Raw genomic sequence first — 18,479 nt, forward strand, 5'->3', positions numbered from 1 at the left:
AAAGAGGGATATCCACTGCCCATCTGACTGACATACCTCAAGGCACAAAGCATCCCCAACAGCTTGAAAAAAAATATAAGGTCTGCAGCATAAAAGTTCCAAAACTTGCACAAATTATAATATACCACAGGAAGAAAAATGATCCCTCACTAGGAGTTTTGGAAGAGAAGAACAGAAAGCAGACCAGTCATTGCAGAGAGAAAGCATATCCCGATTCCAGACAAATGATCAATTCTGAATTGTTGGAGTTTAGGCACCTAAAATGTCTTTGAGGTCCAGGACTCATGTTTCCCAAGATGCAGGAACAGTATCTTTGACCCAAAGACCTCATAATCTAAATGCAGATAAAAAGACAGAGCAGAGTGGAACAGATGATAAATTCTAAGCAGGATGGAAATGGGATTAGCTTGATATCGTTCTTCATGTCATTTTAAATTTTCTCTGCATTTCCCATTGCACTTTTTAGTTACAGGGCTTGAGCCTCCATTGTGCAGCTAAGCTGCGGAATCATTTTTATTGCTGCAAAGAGAGTGTGAAATGTTTCCAAACTAAAACAGCACTTGGGACAATGTTAAGAATCCGTATTATTTGAGTCTGTTGAAAACAGCAGGATTTGGGGCTGGGGAACTGTGGGATATAGTGTGCCGGTATCCCTTCTAACACTTTGCATGGAATCTTCCTGGGGAAGAAGTTGTGTGTTGGGGAAGGGATGGAGGTAGGATGAGCCTCTTCTGTAGGGTTTCCATATGTTCATGTTCTGTAAGGCAGGGAGATATTGGTGAACTCATTGGTGCTGAGACATGATTATCCCAAGTAACTGTTCAATGCGTCAGTGTCGCTCACATGCTTGGCCTTAAATTAATCACAGAACCCACATGATAGGGAATTTAACTTTGGGACAGATGCTCAGGTTTGTTGTTGTTTGTTTTGTTTTGTTTTGTTTGCTGTCCCCTGTTTATATCAAGGCTTTAGTCCTACAAACATTTGGATATGGTGCATTACACTTCTTGCAGCACTTTTTCCCATTTGCCCTGAGGATGGAGTTGTAAGAGTTGTTTCCAGAAGCACGCCAAATGGCTCTCTCAGCAACTGCAGACCCAATAACTGAAATGATCTTTTCCAGTCCTGCTTATCACTGGGCTCTGGACTGATGGTTGTAGTGCAGTCTACAAACAGCCCATTTGAATCTCCAGTCCTACTGCATCATCCACTTCTGAGTGTTTATTATTTGTGTGATCAAACAGTCTCCCATTTAAAGCTGTGTTTGCCTGATCAAAGATTTATTACCTTGGGAGTTTTTCAGGACATGTGTATGTGTGTGTCTGTATGCATGTAATTTTTTGATACCTACCCTGTGAGGAATATGTTATTAGAGAGCAACTGGTGCATGATCCAATAATTATTCCTTAAATCCTTCCTTCTGATAAAAACAGACATTTAAACTTTGCCTTCTGCAATCAAGGTCATAATGTAGACCTCAGCAAAGCTGATAAAATCATTGCTGAAAATTACTCAATGTACATAAACTTTATAGGAAACAAAAAAGGGTTGATTTTTGGTTTCACTTCAGATGTGTGTTTCTGCATTTAGTGTTTGTGTGTCTGCTTTCTTCTGCCAAGCCTGCATTTACAACTTTCATTTTAAGAGTACTGTTGAAAGAAACTGCTTGCTCTGTAATATGCAGTGTAAAAGAATACAGTGTGTTTCTTGCTCATCTGAAAGACACTCGGTCAGTGGCATTTTCTTCAGCCCCAGAGGGCAGAGTTTATCTCAGTAAACAGCCAGAGTGAGAAAACTTGTCAGTGCCAAAATCATGGGCTTAAGGAACTATAAAGGGTTGCTGGGTTTGTTTGTTTGCTTGTTTGTTTTAGTGTTTTTCTTTACCAAGGGAGGTGCAAGTTGGTAGTCAAGACAATGCCAGATTCCCATGGCAGCAGAAAATATGACCTGTGCCAAGTATGGCTTGAATTGTTGGATGCTTGTCAAATGGCACCGCTTCTGTGAAAGCTGATGTCGCATCACAGCAGAATCCAAAGCATGAATTACAGTTTCAGCTCTTGAGCTCTGCCCTATCTCCTCTCCTGCAGGTTGGCACAGCAAGGTACATGGCTCCCGAGGTTCTGGAGTCCAGGATGAACCTAGAAAATGTGGAGTCCTTCAAACAAACAGATGTGTACTCCATGGCTTTGGTCCTCTGGGAAATGACATCTCGCTGCAACGGTGTTGGAGGTAAGTGCCCTCAGTTTTCTTCTCTCTAAAAGTATGTTTGGACAGACATGCTCTTGTGGTTGTCTGTGAGTATGGGTGATTCTATTTAGGTCTCACTGATTGTTCTAGTGTGTCTGGATACTGTAATCTAACAGGCCTTCAGCAGTATAAGATATACATGAGCAGGCTTGAAGGTCAAGCACCTGAGAGCATGAGAAAATCAGTCCCCAGCTGCTGTAAGGATAAAACTGCTGTTAGGTAGACCACTTTTAAAGATTATTAATGTCTGTTTTTCCTTAAACTATAGCATCTTGAGTATATATGGAGAGACTCAGTCTGTATGTCCTCCCCCAAAATGATCGTAAATATAAGAAGCTTTGAAATATTAATACCAAGAAGTGGTAACTGTCCCCCATTTACCCTCATGGAATATTCACTCTGAAACCTAATGAGGGGCCAGTTAAGTGTCACATTTACTAACTGATCATTTCAGTAAGAGCCATCGTAGGGATACAAAAACCTTTCTGCTTTCCTGAGATCCCCTGCTGCCACTTATCATTTTTTGTGATATTGCAAGAGATCATCCGCCTGAGAAACAAGGGAGGTTCATTGCATTAAGTGCAGTAACAAAATGAAAATGAGTGGAATTGACTATCAGAATTTCTCCAAAAAGAGCTTCTTTGCTTGTTCATATTCAGAGTTTGTTCACAGACACAAAATCTCCATTTCTGTTTTTGCCTAAAGCTGCCCCCGAATTCCCAGTGTGCAGCACTGGTATGTGCTAGAAATCACAAAAGTTGCTGTTGAGATATCTGCATTACATATTGCTATGTTTGAAGATTTTCACCTTACTTCAGGGACTAAAATAAGACTAAGTTAAATATAAAATTCTTCTGTCTGCTCGTATTGTCTAGTAATCATTCTGACAAAATCTGCTGCACAGTCCAGGACTCCCACAGGCAGTCTGAGGAGTGAGGCTGTTACAGATAACACTGATGTGGATATTATGGGAGACATGTGACTATGTTTTGATTTGTTACCCTACTTCCAAAAGTACAGAGGCTCCCTTTTCCTTGGACTTGGCACAGTTGCATCTCAAAGGGCTGCCACAGAGACAGGACAATCTGGCAGGGTAGAGCGCTACAGTATGGGGAACATAGTGTACAGCAGGGAAACCAGTGTCCCTTTGGAAGATGCACATAGCCGCTCCTTGTTTCTCTGCTCACAACCATGGGATACCACAAGACTGTCCACCGAGGTCTCTGAGGCCACTCTGCACAGCAGCTGTGCGGCTGCACCATGGTGTCTGTGTGCAGGAGGGAGGAATGCCTCCATCTCAGCCTCCGGCTCTGTCTGACCAGCATTTGGTCTTTGTGGGTGGGCCGCCCTGTGGGCAACAGATTTGCCCCAATTTGCACCCTGCCGGGAACGCTACAAAGCAAGTATGTGTGCAAACAGCTAGCGCTAGCATAAATGCATGAAAAAACATTCTTTTCTAGGCAAATCTTTGGGGGCAAAAACGTGTGGTGCCTCAAGAACTGAAACTCATTCTGGCATGTTCCAAGGCAAACCTATCCACATTTAACTGTCGTGGTCATGTATGTTTCTAAATGCGTTGGCACACCTTCAGCCTTTCATTAGCACTTTGTAAATGTGGCTGAGGAGATTTAAAACATTAGAAAACGGATCTTTGCCCTGTTTCTTGGGCTGTCTGTTTCTTGAATTTAGGAACACACGTTATTAATATAAATATGAGCTGTTCACTGTGGACTCTTTTATCTTTGCTGATGCCTGAGTCCCGTCCTGGTCATATTTGCTGAGTACAGTGAAATGGAGGTTGTAGCAAGAGCAAACCTTATTGCTGCTGTTCTCAAAAGGCAACTGCCTAAAAGAGGATATAAAGGGAGTTTCATAAGGAAGGAAAATCACCAGCATGTTTAGCTGGTAGAGACTGACCCGTTATAACCTTGAGAAGAAAAGCTGAAGTCATTTTAGGAAAAAGAGAGATCTCTCTGGCTCAGCATACCCTTTGCTTTCAAGGTGGAGCTTAACCCCCATCTCCTGATTTTCCTTATTCATTTCATCCCTCAGTTCTCCTCATCTCCAGAAACACACTTCTCAAATTTTGTTTCCATGTTTCAGTCATCTTTGCAGGTAGCTGAACTCCCTAGCAGAACCACGGGAGTCTTTGGGTAGGATCTGTAGGGGGTGGAACTTGGGTTTAGTGTCTTCAACCACAGCAGCTAAAAATAACTCCCAGGATGTACCTCCCTTAGCTTGTCATTGGTGCTGAGCTGCAGAAGCATCACATGGTTTCTCTCATTTCCTTCTTAGATTTTCCCTTGGTTCATGCAGGCTGACTCTTTGCAACCAGCTGGTAAAATATCCTTACAGTGATTCGTGACTGCAGCTCCCCCTCTGCTTCCCTCTCCATCCGTCACCCGTGAGACTCCCTCCTCTCCTTGCACCCTTCCCTCCACTCACGCAAACCCCTCTTGTCTTTCTGAACTGATGGGCTCTGAGAGGAATGACCTCACGTATAAGCCAGGGTAGGCTGTCCTGACTGCAGCCAGCCTTTCCAAAGGAGCCTAAAGTTGTAGAGGCCATCGTCCTAGCACAGGCCTGACTGCAGTGTGGGCTCCTTCTCGGTAGAGCAGGTCCATGGAAGTTCAGAGAGCAGCCAAATGCAGAGGCGGTAGCATTAACAACTTCCAACAATTAGGGAAGGAAGCATGTGGGGGGCTAATTGCCACTCAGCCACGTAAAGGTAGGGTGACTTTACTTCTTCTACAAAGGGAGCTCTCAGGATCCGTTTGTCAACGTGCAGGTGTTGGGTGAGTGTGGGAGGCGATGGAGGCAGGCTCTTTCACTGCAGCAGCTTTGTTGAGCACAGTCTCTACAGCATGCCAGGCCTTTGCAGTTAGCAGACGTTTAAACAAAAATACCCAGCAGCATAATCCATACTGTGAAGCTGCCGTAGTAAATATGCAGGTGGGGATCAGCTTTCGAGAAAGGCTGTGCTGTTCATTGTTACTTTGTTGTGCTAAATACAGAGAAGCAGAAATGAGGCACAAGGGAAAGGGAGACAGAGGCAAAGATCAAGTTTGACTGATTTTTCACTGGAGTATAATTTAAGAGGCATATTTAGGAACTCAGCAATACTGCTTTGGGGAGAACTTCAACTGCTCCACACTGCCGTTAACTTGGTATTTCATTCAGTGCAACAGCTGTGCACCAGATGCTGCACGTTGCAAGAAATATAATTTTCATCTAAACCACTTGCTTTCAGAGCGACACAGCTTTGGCGACTGAGGCAAGTGTAATTTCTCCGACAGCCTCCTAGAAAGAAAAGAAAACCATCTGCTTTGTATCGGAGCTGCGGCAGCCAGGGGACTGCTGGGGGCAGCAGGAGAGGAGAGGAAAAGGAACCTCTGGATGCACAGGGCTGGTGAAGAGGGAGAAGAGAAACTCCTCAGAAAATGGCAAAGTTGCTTGTGCAGCATTGTACAGCCTGCAGTGTAAGGCTGCTACACCTGCCACTGGCTTTGGTGTAGCAGCATAGCTTTGTTTGAAATGGCAGCCTTGCTTTACCAGAGCTGTGTTTAATGCGAATAAAATCTTTAGTTAATCTTATGCTTACTTGGGAAGAGTCAGCCAGGAATTGCAACTAAACATTTGTGTATCCTGTAGCCTGTGAAGCACTCGGTGTTAATCATGCTGAGCATGCAGAGGTGACAGTGGTAGCAGTGAACATCTTGATAGCCTGTGCAGTGGGGATGTGCCTGCACATTAAGCCCTGAGGCATCTGCAGCTGAGGCCTGATTTAAGCTTCTCCTGCAGAGAGAAGCCCAAGTGGGACATGCCTGCATTGCGATGTCATGTGGGGGCATGTAGCCCTGAGATGGTACATCCACACAGTGCAGCATCACCCCACAACAGCAGCTCATCTCCCAGAAATTCCCCATGTGTCACCACAGTACTACATGTAGGATATTTGGTGTCATCCTTCAACAAGCCCAGGTGGTGGTAGATAAGATCTCCCTCCTGGGTTCTGCTGCTTTCCCACCTGAGAATCCAGCACACAGTGACTAAGCAGCCTGTAATCAGAGCAGAGCTCACACGCCCCTGACCCTTTGAAAGGGTGGCTGTGTGTCTTTGATCATCAGATGTGAAGTCACTTAGAACGTGTCTGTGCAAGGGAAACTGCAGAGTGAGTTCACCCATCCCAACTCATCCTCACCCTTCCCAGCTGACATTCATATTTGAAAGGAGTGGAACTGGGAAATCAAGGGAAAATGTGAAGTAAGCATTTGACAACTCCTTAAACTTGGCCATGAAATGGCTTTGGAGCCTTGCACAGTCCCTTTGTGCAACAGCTAAAGAGATCCACCGCCTAAATTCCTCTAGCATGAAGAAAGCCACACTGCATGCACATGCAGATGTGTGTGTACGTATGTATGTGAGTTGTCTCAGTAGCCCCACCATCGATAGATTTCTCTCTCCTGTGGCTCACCCCTTGGAAACTCTAAAATGAGGGGTGTTTCAAAAGGACACAAAACTCCCAAGCACCAGCTCACTGCTGTGGACTGTGCTCTGTGATTTTTGCTAGCCTTGTTTCACCTCACTCCTGCTTTAATTCTACAAATAAGCCTTCATCTGCCGGCATGACGAGCTGTCCCACAAAAAAAACAGCAAGACAGATCACATGAGGGAGTGTTGACAGGATTTGCAGGTGTGTAGTTCTGGCCTGAAGGAAGAGAATGTCACTACAATGAGTTGAGAGCAGAAGATCACATGTGAGAGGCTTATTCCTCTGAGGAACCCACAGCCAAATTTTCCAAAGCATTCATCAGGCACAACAAATAGAGATTTTCAGTAATAACTGTTTGAGGCTACAATCCAGTCCCAGCCTTTCTGAGAGTTATGGCCATGCCAGCGTTAAAGGGAAGCAGAGGTGCAGTGATTATTAGTGCAAGGTAGCTCACGACCATAAAGATTAAATGCTGGAGGTTGAAGTTGAAGGAGCCCTGCCATTATTGACTGCTAAAGGTGCTGTAGTTCAGGATACCTGAGATATTTATGGTACTTCAACCAGTTGTCATTTTTAGTGGCTGACTGGTCAAAAAACAATCAAAAGAAACATATAAGTCATGAAAAATAGATTCAGCATCTGTATATAGCTGTTCATGAGCATCTAGGAAGGAACATCTTAACCTACCTCAGACTGGCATCTGTTACATCTACTGCAGCACATCAACATGATCCATGAATAACCCTAGCTATTACTGCAAAATGTGTCTGACACCTGAGATTCCCCAGCATAAGGAGGATTTACTGCCAGAGGATTCAGTGGGCTTTTCTTTCTAAGGGAGAGAGAAGCGAGATAATAAATAGCAAGAAGATGCTGCATGCTTTTCAAACCGAGGGAAGGCACGGCCGTATTACTATAAAGTTATTACAGAGAATTGCCATCTGGCCTCAATTTCTCCTTCTTTACAAATGAACAATAACAACAAAACAAAACAAACAGAACAAAACAAACAAACAAACAAAAAAACACAATAGTTTTTATATTTAGAAGAGGAATGCTTATAGCACAGAAGGAATTTCTTGTACATGGAAAATGTATTACAAACCTGTCAATTCCCCAGGAAGGCTTTCCCTTCCCCCACGTGAGCCATCTCATAAACCTCAGTGGCCTTCAGATTCAGCTCAGCAAGAGGGAACAGATCAGCACCACAGCACCAGCTTCCCTCTGTTGCACACTCAGACTCCTCTGAGGCAAGCACAGAAGAGCAAACCAGAGCCTAGCTTGCAGGGATTTCTTGAAAAAAGACATATACATGCTCAAAACGGCCTGTTCACATTAAAAGTAACCTATATGGTGCTGGGAACTTTCCAAACAGCTGACAGTGCCACACAGGTGCCATTGCTCAACATTTCCCCTTGATGCTTGTCTCCCCCGCTATGCTCTTTTCCAGCCTGTTTTTCCCCTCACACTGTGTCATGGTCGATTGTCCCTAACAGGGATCGTCTTCTCTGCTTTTGCTAGGAGATCTCTGAGCCTTGGCTAGTGTCCAGGACCACTACTGTAAGCAAACCATACCCGATGGAGACAGTGTATAGATCATGCTATTTAGGTTTCCTCAGCAATCTTTACTATTTCGATTACCTTTGTTCGTAAATGCATCTGCTTTGTAATCATTGGGCTTGCACTGCATGGAAATCTGGGTTTTTGACCAGCAGGATGGGAACTGCTCAGTTAACTTCTTGGGCTGAAGTCTTGTGAATTTACTTTGGCTGAATAATCTCAAACTCAGATCAATGTGGATGAAACTGGTATGCCTTCTTGTGGAGGGAAGGAAGCAAAGCAGAGTTTGGCCCTTGAGTCGAAAAGAAAGTAATTTACTTATGAGAAGATAGAGCTTGTGTTTCAGGACTATAGACAAGCAGCAGAGAGTTGTGTGGCCAGTGGCCAGCAGCAAATGATCCAGGAGAGGGAGGGAGATCTCTGCAGGAGGCATCTGTAGGGTAATCTGCTGGACTACATGCATAGTTGTTTGCAGCTGGACCTATAAATGCTGAACATTTAAAGCACGAGGTTTAATATCCCTTCCAAAATGTTTGTTATTATGACATAGGCTATTCTTTTAGAAATCCCCTCTCTTTTTCTGTAGCTTGTCAAGTCTTCTTCTCATAGCCATCACTAAGCAATGAGATCTACAGCCTGACTCTTGGAGAAAAGTCCACCTTTTAGTTATGTTCAATACTACCTTGTTTTTATCATGAGATATGTCAGTCAGAATGACCTGACCTATGTTATCTCAATATTTAATTACTTTAATATTTTACCATACTCTCACCTTTCCCTTCAAAGTACTCAAAGCCAAGCTTTGCTGGACACTTTTTCTGGGCCCTTAATCATTGTTATCGCCCTTCTCAGAGTTCCTATTTACTACAAAATGCCCCTGGAGAGGACTGAGCAGTGCTGGATACTGTATTTGAACTTTGGTTGCAACATTATACAGCAGTACTGTGTCTCCCATCTTGTTCATCTCTCTTCACACATCTTCTAGACACTTGCATTCTTCAGCCTGCCTAGTAGATTACATGTCAGTTTTTCTTGCCCTCAATTAATTCCTAGAAAGAAATAAGAGGCAGCAGAACAGGCCAACTTCATAAATCTTTATCTAATACTAGCAAGTCATTAGGCCTATGAGTAAATTCTCCATCTGTTCCCAAAGAAACCACAGCATTTTCTACACTGTGTCAGCATCTACTATAATATTTCCGCTCTCAGAGATTTCTTGAGTCTCCTCCAAAGGTCCCATATGTCTGCCTCTTCCTTTCTCTCTCCAAAAAAAAGCAAAGAAAATATGCAACATGCAAACAAAAACCAGAATGGCAGCAGCCCCTTCAGGAAGCCATGCCCCCTGCATCATGGGTCAAAACTGACCTATTTTGGGAAAGAGGCCTAAAATAAGAGCAGACCACTACTGGCTCGGTAATAAACAAGGGTAACGTGGAAGCTTCCAGCACTGCTCCTTGCTGTAACTTTGTCCTTTTCGAGCAACTCTTTCCTCCTAGCAATCTGGCACATTAATATCTATGACCTAGATTTCGGTGTATATTTCACCTGGAAAGCGTGTGAGGACCCTGGGGAACCTACAGGGGACCAAAGTAACCCTTTCTTGCAAGCTTGGCTCAAGCAAAGCTCACCTTGAAGTCCCTGCGTGTTTTGGCTCAGCAGAGACTGTGAAAGGCTCCCAAGCCATTATAAGTGACTCTGCTGCTCTGACTGTGGCTAATATGATTATGTACTAAAGGGTTTAAATGAGAACTGTCTAGTTGGCTAGGAAACAAAAAGGGAGGGAGGGAGGGAGGGCGGGGGCATGTGGGAGAAACACATCTGAAATATTTTTGAACATGCCAACTGGCTTTGCTTTGTTTGGAGCTGGTCAGGCAGAGCAGTGGCACTGAGCAGCTAATCAGTGCCTCCTACTCCTCCAGAGAACAGCCAGCTCCCTTTACACTTGGCACCAGCACAGCCCAGCTGAATACCCTTGTGTTTGCTTATTCTCTTGGCAGAAGTGAAAGAGTACGAGCCCCCATTCGGCTCTAAAGTGCGAGAACACCCCTGCGTGGAAAGCATGAAGGACAACGTCCTAAGAGACAGAGGGCGACCCGAGATCCCCAGCTCCTGGCTTAACCATCAGGTAAGAGCACCACATCGAAGCAGCTGGGAGCCACGCCACACATTTAGTTGCTGCCCAAAGCCTGAGCCTTAGCTCGGCATCCTGCTCAGTGGGAGGGATCTCTCTTTTGAACAGATCAGAGCTCTGCCACATGGTGACACTGATGCTGCCCATGGTTTAGACACCACAGGGTCATTGTGCCTGCCCCAAAAGCACTGGAATTTCTACTGCCCACCAGTGTAATCTGAAAGTGACCATACCAAAAAAAAAAAAAAAAAAAGGAAACCTGAGACTCAACAACCATCTAGACAGCCACAGAATAATTAGGGCCTCACAGCACACTGCGTGCAGGCTCTGAAAGGTCAAAGAGAGCAACTTCACACATGCATCCCTTCAGCAGAGAAAACAAATTTCAGCACTTTATCATGGAGAACGGTCATAGTGGAATCCCAGCTGTTGACAGGTTTAAGAAAATAGGAAATGAGTCGTCAGCAAGCCAGTTTGTTTTTATTCTGTGTAGTAGCAGTCCCTTTCCCTTGCATGTCGGGAGGCACTCTATCAGCTTTCCCCGTTCGCGGACACCACGGTTGCACTTCCTAGGTGTGATAGTCACGGCCTGATTTCTGAGTAGCTGAAGCTGAATGGAAACAAGCCAAAGGCATGCATTTCTTAAATTCTGCTCTAAGCAGTTTTATCAGAAGAGATAAAATGAGACTCATGTCAGAGAAGTGAGGCTTGGTCATTGCGTTTGTCAATGCGGTATGTTGAGTGGTCTTACAGACAAAAGGAAAGCACAGGGGACATTTATAAAAGCCCAGGCAACCAAGACCAGCTAGCATTTCCATCAGGAGCAATATAACACTCCCTTTTTCATTCCAGTTGGGATGTTAAAATCATAGTCTAACACTTACTTAGGAAAGGCCGTGTGAGTGGCTGTAATCAATCACTCCTCCAACCAGGAGCAACACATCTGCTGCCTGATGACTGTGGCAGAGCACAGCCCCTTCCTAGACCAGTGGTATCAATCCTTATGCAGCCAGCTGTAACGAGCAGGATTATTGAGGAGGGGTGCTTTAACTGGGGAGGAGAGCTGTGTTTTGAGGGACACCTGGATATCTGATGTTAGCAGGACTGAAAGGCCCTAGAAATTTCTAGGAGCTAGAGCTACAACCATCTTCTAACTAACATGTTGATCTGGGAAGGAGAGGTTGTATTAGTGCTCATCTGCATAGAATAGAAAAGTTATTGCAGAATTATTTTTCTTGTAATTGAGCTAATAAAAGTGATCGCGAGTTAATTGCAGTTGTTTTTTTTTTCCACAAAGGCAAAACGAAGTCCAAACTGGTAATATACACATGGTACTTTAGAAGATCCCAATTAACAAAGCAGAATAGATCCTGAGCCAGATCATTTGGGGGAAAATAAAAAATAAGTAGAAGAAAATGCTTAAAATTAGGAACAGTGTGAAAACTTTCTGAGAATACTCAAAAGTCACGGTCTTCTGTGTGAAAAAAAAAATAGAGCAGTGTAGAGAACTGATTAGGGAAAGAGAAGAACAACAGGAAAGTCTGTGGTCAGCAAATTGAGGACAATAAATTTTCTCAAGAGCAAAAGGAAATCTAACTTAGCACCAATCCATTACAGCATATGAAAGAAAGATATGGCCTATGCTAACGCAAAGGCAGAAGCTGTCAGCAAATATTTCCGTTGTGTGTTTGGGAAGAGTCAAGTGACACACATGTCATTGAGGTCAATGAAGGCCCCTATAAAGCAAAAGTCACTGGCACTTAAAGCAGGCCTCAGGCAGGGTTAGATGGCGTGGGGACTTGACTGAATTGGGGGCAGAGCCACTCCTGTGGGCACAGACTGGCTGTGCCCTGCGAAGCAAGGCTTCAGGAGCACCTTCCAGGCACAGCTGGCCAGCTGTAGGGCCAGCATCAGTGTGCCAGCATGGCCAGGGCGCTTTGGCAGGGAACCACCGGGGCTTGGGGTGCTCAAGGAGCCAGTTCGTGCCACCCACACCCCCGAGGACAGGGCATCCTGCCAACTGGGGTGCCCTGTGCTGCACTTGCACATTTCTGGGGCATGTGCAGCAAGCTCCAGCAGGGCTCATTGGAGGCTCTGAGGCAGGAAATGGATGCCTGATAACACAGGCACAGGACATTTAATGAAGGTGGATTTAATTCCCTCCGCTTGAGTCCCTTCAGAGTTTCACGTTGTGCTGTCTAAAATTCAGTGACGCATTGGCTTCAGCGGGGCTGTGACAGTTTACAGCAGCTGAGGATCTGCTTTGAACTCCACAGAAGTTGCTCTTACTGTAATGGCTCTTCCATATTCATTTCCTTCCACTGCAGTCGTGTTTTTGTAATGAACTCATTATTCATCGTGATAAAATTCTGGAATGGATTTACATATTACATTTTTTCCCCCTTAATGAGATTTGTTGCACTATTGATTTCAAGTTAATGTTTAATATTTAATTTAATTTACTGCTTGTAATTTCAATGCCAGCAGAAAACTAATGCTATTTGTATACAGACAATAACGTTCTGCTATTAACATTGACATCAGTCAACATCACCAATTAGGTAAATTACGCAATTAATGCACTGTTGTGAAATGTTATTTTTTTAAATAAGAAGTTTAAGATAAATCCTACTTAATGGGCTTTTAGTGTCATAACGCAAAGCACACAATTTCCTGGCAAATACCTCATGTTTACAAAATGCATTACAAAGATGCAACTGTTTTTTGTTCCTGTAAACATGTGCATCAGCATTGAAATGAAGGTTAAATAGCTACATCTGTGAGTGACATGTGTTTAAGTGTTTGTGGGACTGCGGCCCGTATTTGCACATAGTTTTACTTAGTCTGCGGGGAATTCATAAAGGCTGGTGTAGGGCCTGATACTGCTGGCAATCAGAATCTGTTCGTAAAGCCCATACAGAATTCAGGCACGCAAAGGGATGGATGGGTTGAGCAGGACGTCATTATCCAGGCAGTCTGATCATATCGATTGGAACAAAAACTGTTTGATTCCCTAACGCTGTTCCAAACCATAATTTTTCTTATTATGAAGTATCAGAATATACATCCAGGTATGACATTACCAGTGATGTAAGCTGCTGCAAGTACAGTAGTAGGGTGTTTTTCTAAAAAATATATTTAAAAAAAAAAGTCAATACCCCCATTACAGTGACAGCAGAGCCCACAAAGCACTTTGGGGACTGGTTCCGTCACCTCCAGCACGTACAAGTAACCCCCTGCACTTTGGAGGGCCTTAAAACAAACTCTCACAGATGTGGTTTGGCGGTGACTCAGACTGTCCCCATCACAGCTGCTCTCCCTGTGCTCTCTGTAGGGCATTCAGATGGTGTGTGAAACCCTGATCGAGTGCTGGGACCACGACCCCGAGGCCCGGCTGACGGCGCAGTGCGTCGCGGAGCGCTTCAGCGAGCTCAAGCACCACGACAAGCTCTCAGGAAGGAGCTGTTCGGAGGAGAAGATCCCCGAAGATGGCTCCGTGACCACCGCCAAGTAGTGTGAGCCCAAGAGCTCCGAAATGGAGAGAAGTCGCTCCTAAACCTTGGCGAAGGAAGAAGTCTCGATCGGTGCCTTGACTTGCTTCCTGGAGGACTGAGGCTGTCACTACTCCCTTTAAGCTGTGGCTCTGGACAAGGAGATGTATTCAAGGGAGTTAAAAGCCAGGGAGCAGGTGTCATACCCTAGTGTTGGCTGCCAGCATCATGCCATGTCATGGGAGGAGCTATGTATTGTAGCACTTCCTCAGGAAATGAGATTTGAGAATAGCCAATAACATTATGCACTTTATTAATGCCTGTATATAACTATGAAATTGCTATTTATATATATATATACATATATATATATAAAAAATGTGTGTATGTATGTGTATATATATATATATATATAAACAGCCATGCTCTGAAGGAAAGAGTTTTAAAAATGCCTCCAGGAAATTACCTGTGCATTAGAGATCCCTCCCCATTTAGGGAAAGAGCCTGGGGAGACTGGCACATCAGGACACTAGCAATTGTGCACTAAGCACTCTGCCAAAAAGATAGGAATAATAAGCAATAAGAAGGTGGCTTTCGAAGGAGACACAATAAGCACCCAGCTGTGGCCCGGGAGCTCACAGTTGCAGGAGCAGTCTCACAGCAGAAAGGCAGATTTGGCTTTGCAGCTGTAACTATGCAGTCCTGTCTGCTGCACATTTTAGAAGGTTCAGGGATGTCTTTGCCCTCTCGCCTTAACCCCAAAGTCCTCACAGCATCCCACAATGGGAGTGTGAGGATGTTTGCCCCCTCCCGTACGTGTGTTTTCATACAGAGGTCATTAGCGTTACATGTTTATTGCTTTCAATTCATGCTGCTTGCAAGCAGGTTGCAAAATATCAGCAGGATGAGATTTCCCCTCCTCCCTTCCCCACCCCCAAACCATACAAAACAAGACACGACCAGCAATAATCCAAGCAGATGTTTTATATTTGCTCTGCATTCTGAGTGCAGGCAGTACTCTTTTTTTTTTTTTTTTCCTCCCCTTTCCTTTTACCTTGATTGTGTTGCTGTAAGAACAAATACTTTTTCCATGTACAGCATGTCTAATTGCTTGACACACCATGGTCTGACTCTGTTCCACGCTTTCTAGAAAAAAGCGAGACAACACCCAGTGCCTTTATTTTTGCACGAGGACCTCAGAGCTGAGGGAAAGATCCATAACATCAGATTAATGTCATATCCTGCCCTCCACGCTGCTTGCATATAGGATAGCAGGGCTTCTGGTCTCCGACATGTTTAGGAAGACAGTTGGCATTACATTGGACTTATATAAATGACAGCAGTGTGTTTAATAAATGCTAACAATTTTATCTTCAGGAGTTTTGCAGTGATTTTTCACTTTTTTTCTTGCCCTTGGCATGTAAGCAGGCCTTGGAAACTAGAAATTCAGCCAGCACAGACCAGTCCTGTACAGGACTATATCCAGTGCAATTTATTAAACACCTTTGACAGATAAACATTGATATTTTTCTAGAAGACATTGACAAATCAGTCAACAGGAATCATACTCATTTAAATAGGAGTTCAAACATGATGGAAAATATTTTATTTCAAGTGGTTTTGTTAGCTTTTGTTTCATTTAAACTAAACTACTCAGAAATATTTAAACAGAGCAGAGCAAAATCTCAGCAACTATGGTGGAATTCAGAGGATGCTGTGTCGAATTTTAGGGGGGAAGGGTGATTTTTTTTTTTTTTTTAATAAAAACAAGAAGTGAGGGAGCTGCAGGGCCGCTGCCATCTAGCGAGGTGCTGCCAGTGCCTATGCAGGCCCAAAAGAAGGGTCAATACTGACATTTCTTTCTTTTTTTTTTTTTTTTACTACTACATGTAAAGGATTTTTTTAAATTCTTTTAAGGCATACTTCACCTGTACATCATGTATGAAATAGGAATGTGAACAATATATACTCTTGTTTATCAAATGTTTCAAGCACTTAACTTGCTTTGTAAACAGTGGTGGTTTTTTATTATTTTTTGTTTTGTTTTGTATAAATCAAATGTTTATTGGAGCAAATAAAATAACACCAGCTCAGGTTTGTCTTTCATCTCCAGGGCATCCACAATTAGGTAGGGGCCTCTTCCTAAAATGATCCCTATCCTAAAATAATTCAGGTCCATCCCCTCTCACTGGAGGCCTGAATGCCATGCTCAGCAAGTCCAGTGGCCTTTGAATGTCTCTCACTTTGCTGATGACTCCTTCCCCCATTGGGTCCTTCCCTTACACACAGTAACACCAGAGAAGAAATCCACACTGGCTGCCCCTGCGGTGTAAAACCTTCCCTGGTCTCAGGGGAGGGGGGAGAAGCAGGTTTGCAGCCGATGGTCTGTTGCTTTTAGCTCCCTCCTGGGTACAGATAAGGCCTTCGTTAAACCTCGGTCATTTTGGTGCTGGTATTAAAGTGAGCCAGAAGACAGCCCACTAAATCTGTGTCACGGGGAAGTGTATGATTAATGTGCTCGTGCTGCACAGCTTCTGCGCTCTCCTCACCTGGACACCCCTCCCGCAGGGGACATGCACAGAGCACAAGCTCCACATGAACAAAGAGCGAGGCACATCCCTCGCCACCCCCCAGAAAACTGCCTTGGGTGTGCCTGAGGTTGAACCAAAGCCTGTGCACACAGCGCAGCCTGCCAGTGCTTGATTTAAGGCATCTGAGGCTTTCTAGGCATCACCCTTTTTTTCAGGGTGTATGTCTTGGTGCCAAAACTTCCACCACAAGCCACGCTGGGCTGAATACATCCTGTTGAACGGCCATATGGGGATCCCCAAGCAGGCACCCAGGTGCCGTTCATGAGGTGGGCAGCATCACAGAGCAGCTGAGGCCGGCAGGGTGCTCACTGCTCCTGCTCAAAACAGGCCACTTAGGTTGCTCAACACCTTGTCAAACCTAGAGTGTCTTTGATTTCACTACCTTCCTGGACAATCAGTGCTTCAAACAGAGCAACACATGTAGCTGATATAAGGCAGGATACACAGCACAGAGGTCAAGTCCACTCTAAAATGGGCAACACGGGGGCTTTCAGAAGAAGGCTCTGCCTAAGTGTGCGCCCACACAGACAGCAGTCACCAGCTCTCCCGTCACACCACCTCCTCCCTGCCCCACATACGCCACCACACCATAAATCAAGCTGCACAGTGAGGACGCTCTGCAGAGAGGACAGCGTGGTGGGACCTGTGGGGATCGGTCGGGACAGGAGGTGCTGCCAACACCAGGCCTGCCATGGCTGCTCTGACAGAAAGGCCTGGTGGGGTGCCCTGCAGCCATCCCATCCTTCAGCAAACACAGGTACAAAACAGCTCGCAGCATCGATGGGCAGGCAAAGCCTCACTGCCCACACCGCTGCGGTTTCCAGCAGCGCCCTGCCAAGCCCTAGGCACGACCAGCGTCACTGTGGTGGGCCCCGGTGTTCGCTGGTGCGCTGATGGCAGGAGCCGCCCCTTGTCGGTCCCCACCGCTGGCCGTGCGTTGTGCAAAGAGCTTCAAGCGCTGACATCCTGTTTACGCTGGAGTAAAGTCAAAGTCATTTTGGCATAACAAGGCAAGAGAGTGTTGCAAAAACAAATAAAAACCATATTAAGAAAATGTAGCAGGCAAACTACAGAGCCCTTTCAGTCTTGAAATGAAGTACACAATATCCCTAAAATAAAGTTCGTTATATACCTTTAATTTTTTTTTTTTCAGTTAAGGCCTTTGCCCACCTTTCTTGTCCTAAACATGCTATTCAACAGCCTTCTGTGAGCAGCTCTTAATTAGCATGTCAATCACCATTTTAGCACCAAGACACACAAGAAACTGCACTGCAGAAAGCAACCTTTGGGTTTGGTAGTGACCCATGCAGTGGTCTGAAGTGCGATGGCAGAGTTCCCTGGCACAGGCTGCCTCCGTGTTACCAGTTTGCACAACTCCCTTTGCAACGGGGATTTCACCCCACCAGGCGATTTCCAATAGCTACTGGAAAAGACATAAACAATAAAAGAAGAAAAAAAAAATCACGACCTAGGTCTTATGGTGGGGAAAAAGAGCAGCATTAAGGCATCGTTGTTCTGAATGCTCCTGGAAGCAAACTGTGCCATGTGTCCAGCACCTGCAGTACTGTCCTCTTGTCAAGCCAGCTGTGTTGGGACCCAAGGGCTTCCAAAAGGAACACTGCTAGGAACACTCACTCATTTATTTCCTGCTCCCTAGCTCCTTCTCCTGGCTTTTTTTTTTTTTTTTTTCCTACCACATTATGTGTGTAATAAAAAACTGCTTATGGCAATTTTTCCCTCCAGCCACAAAGAAGATGGAACAAAGTCTGCTTCAGACAGTCTGCCTGTGGCTCCTAAACACAGTTTGGCTGCATCCATGCTGCTTATTACTTGGCTGACATTCATGCAAGAGGGTGCATACCATGTGCATGGTCAGAAGGCTCTTGCCTGCAGGTGCCAAAAATGCCAGTCTCATTCTAGCAAACAGAGCAGGTATAAGACACACCCCTCACTGCATGACTTGGTGT

The 18,479-nt window shown here is 44.8% G+C and overlaps 1 protein-coding gene across 2 annotated transcripts in view; it reads left to right on the forward strand.

Moving 5' to 3' along the window:
- Positions 1-16,008, forward strand: part of TGFBR2 (transforming growth factor beta receptor 2) — a 59,210-nt gene extending 43,202 nt beyond the window's left edge. For both annotated transcript variants that reach the window (XM_082753768.1, XM_082753769.1), the window contains 3 exons: positions 2,088-2,229; positions 10,297-10,424; positions 13,765-16,008. In XM_082753768.1, the coding sequence (XP_082609894.1) occupies positions 2,088-2,229; positions 10,297-10,424; positions 13,765-13,944 (450 nt within the window). In that variant the 3' untranslated portion in view covers positions 13,945-16,008. The remainder of the gene's footprint in view (positions 1-2,087; positions 2,230-10,296; positions 10,425-13,764) is intronic.
- Positions 16,009-18,479: the final 2,471 nt, after the last annotated feature.

The sequence above is a fragment of the Aythya marila genome (genome assembly GCF_965140915.1).
Source record: "Aythya marila genome assembly, chromosome: 2".
NCBI lineage: Eukaryota > Metazoa > Chordata > Aves > Anseriformes > Anatidae > Aythya > Aythya marila.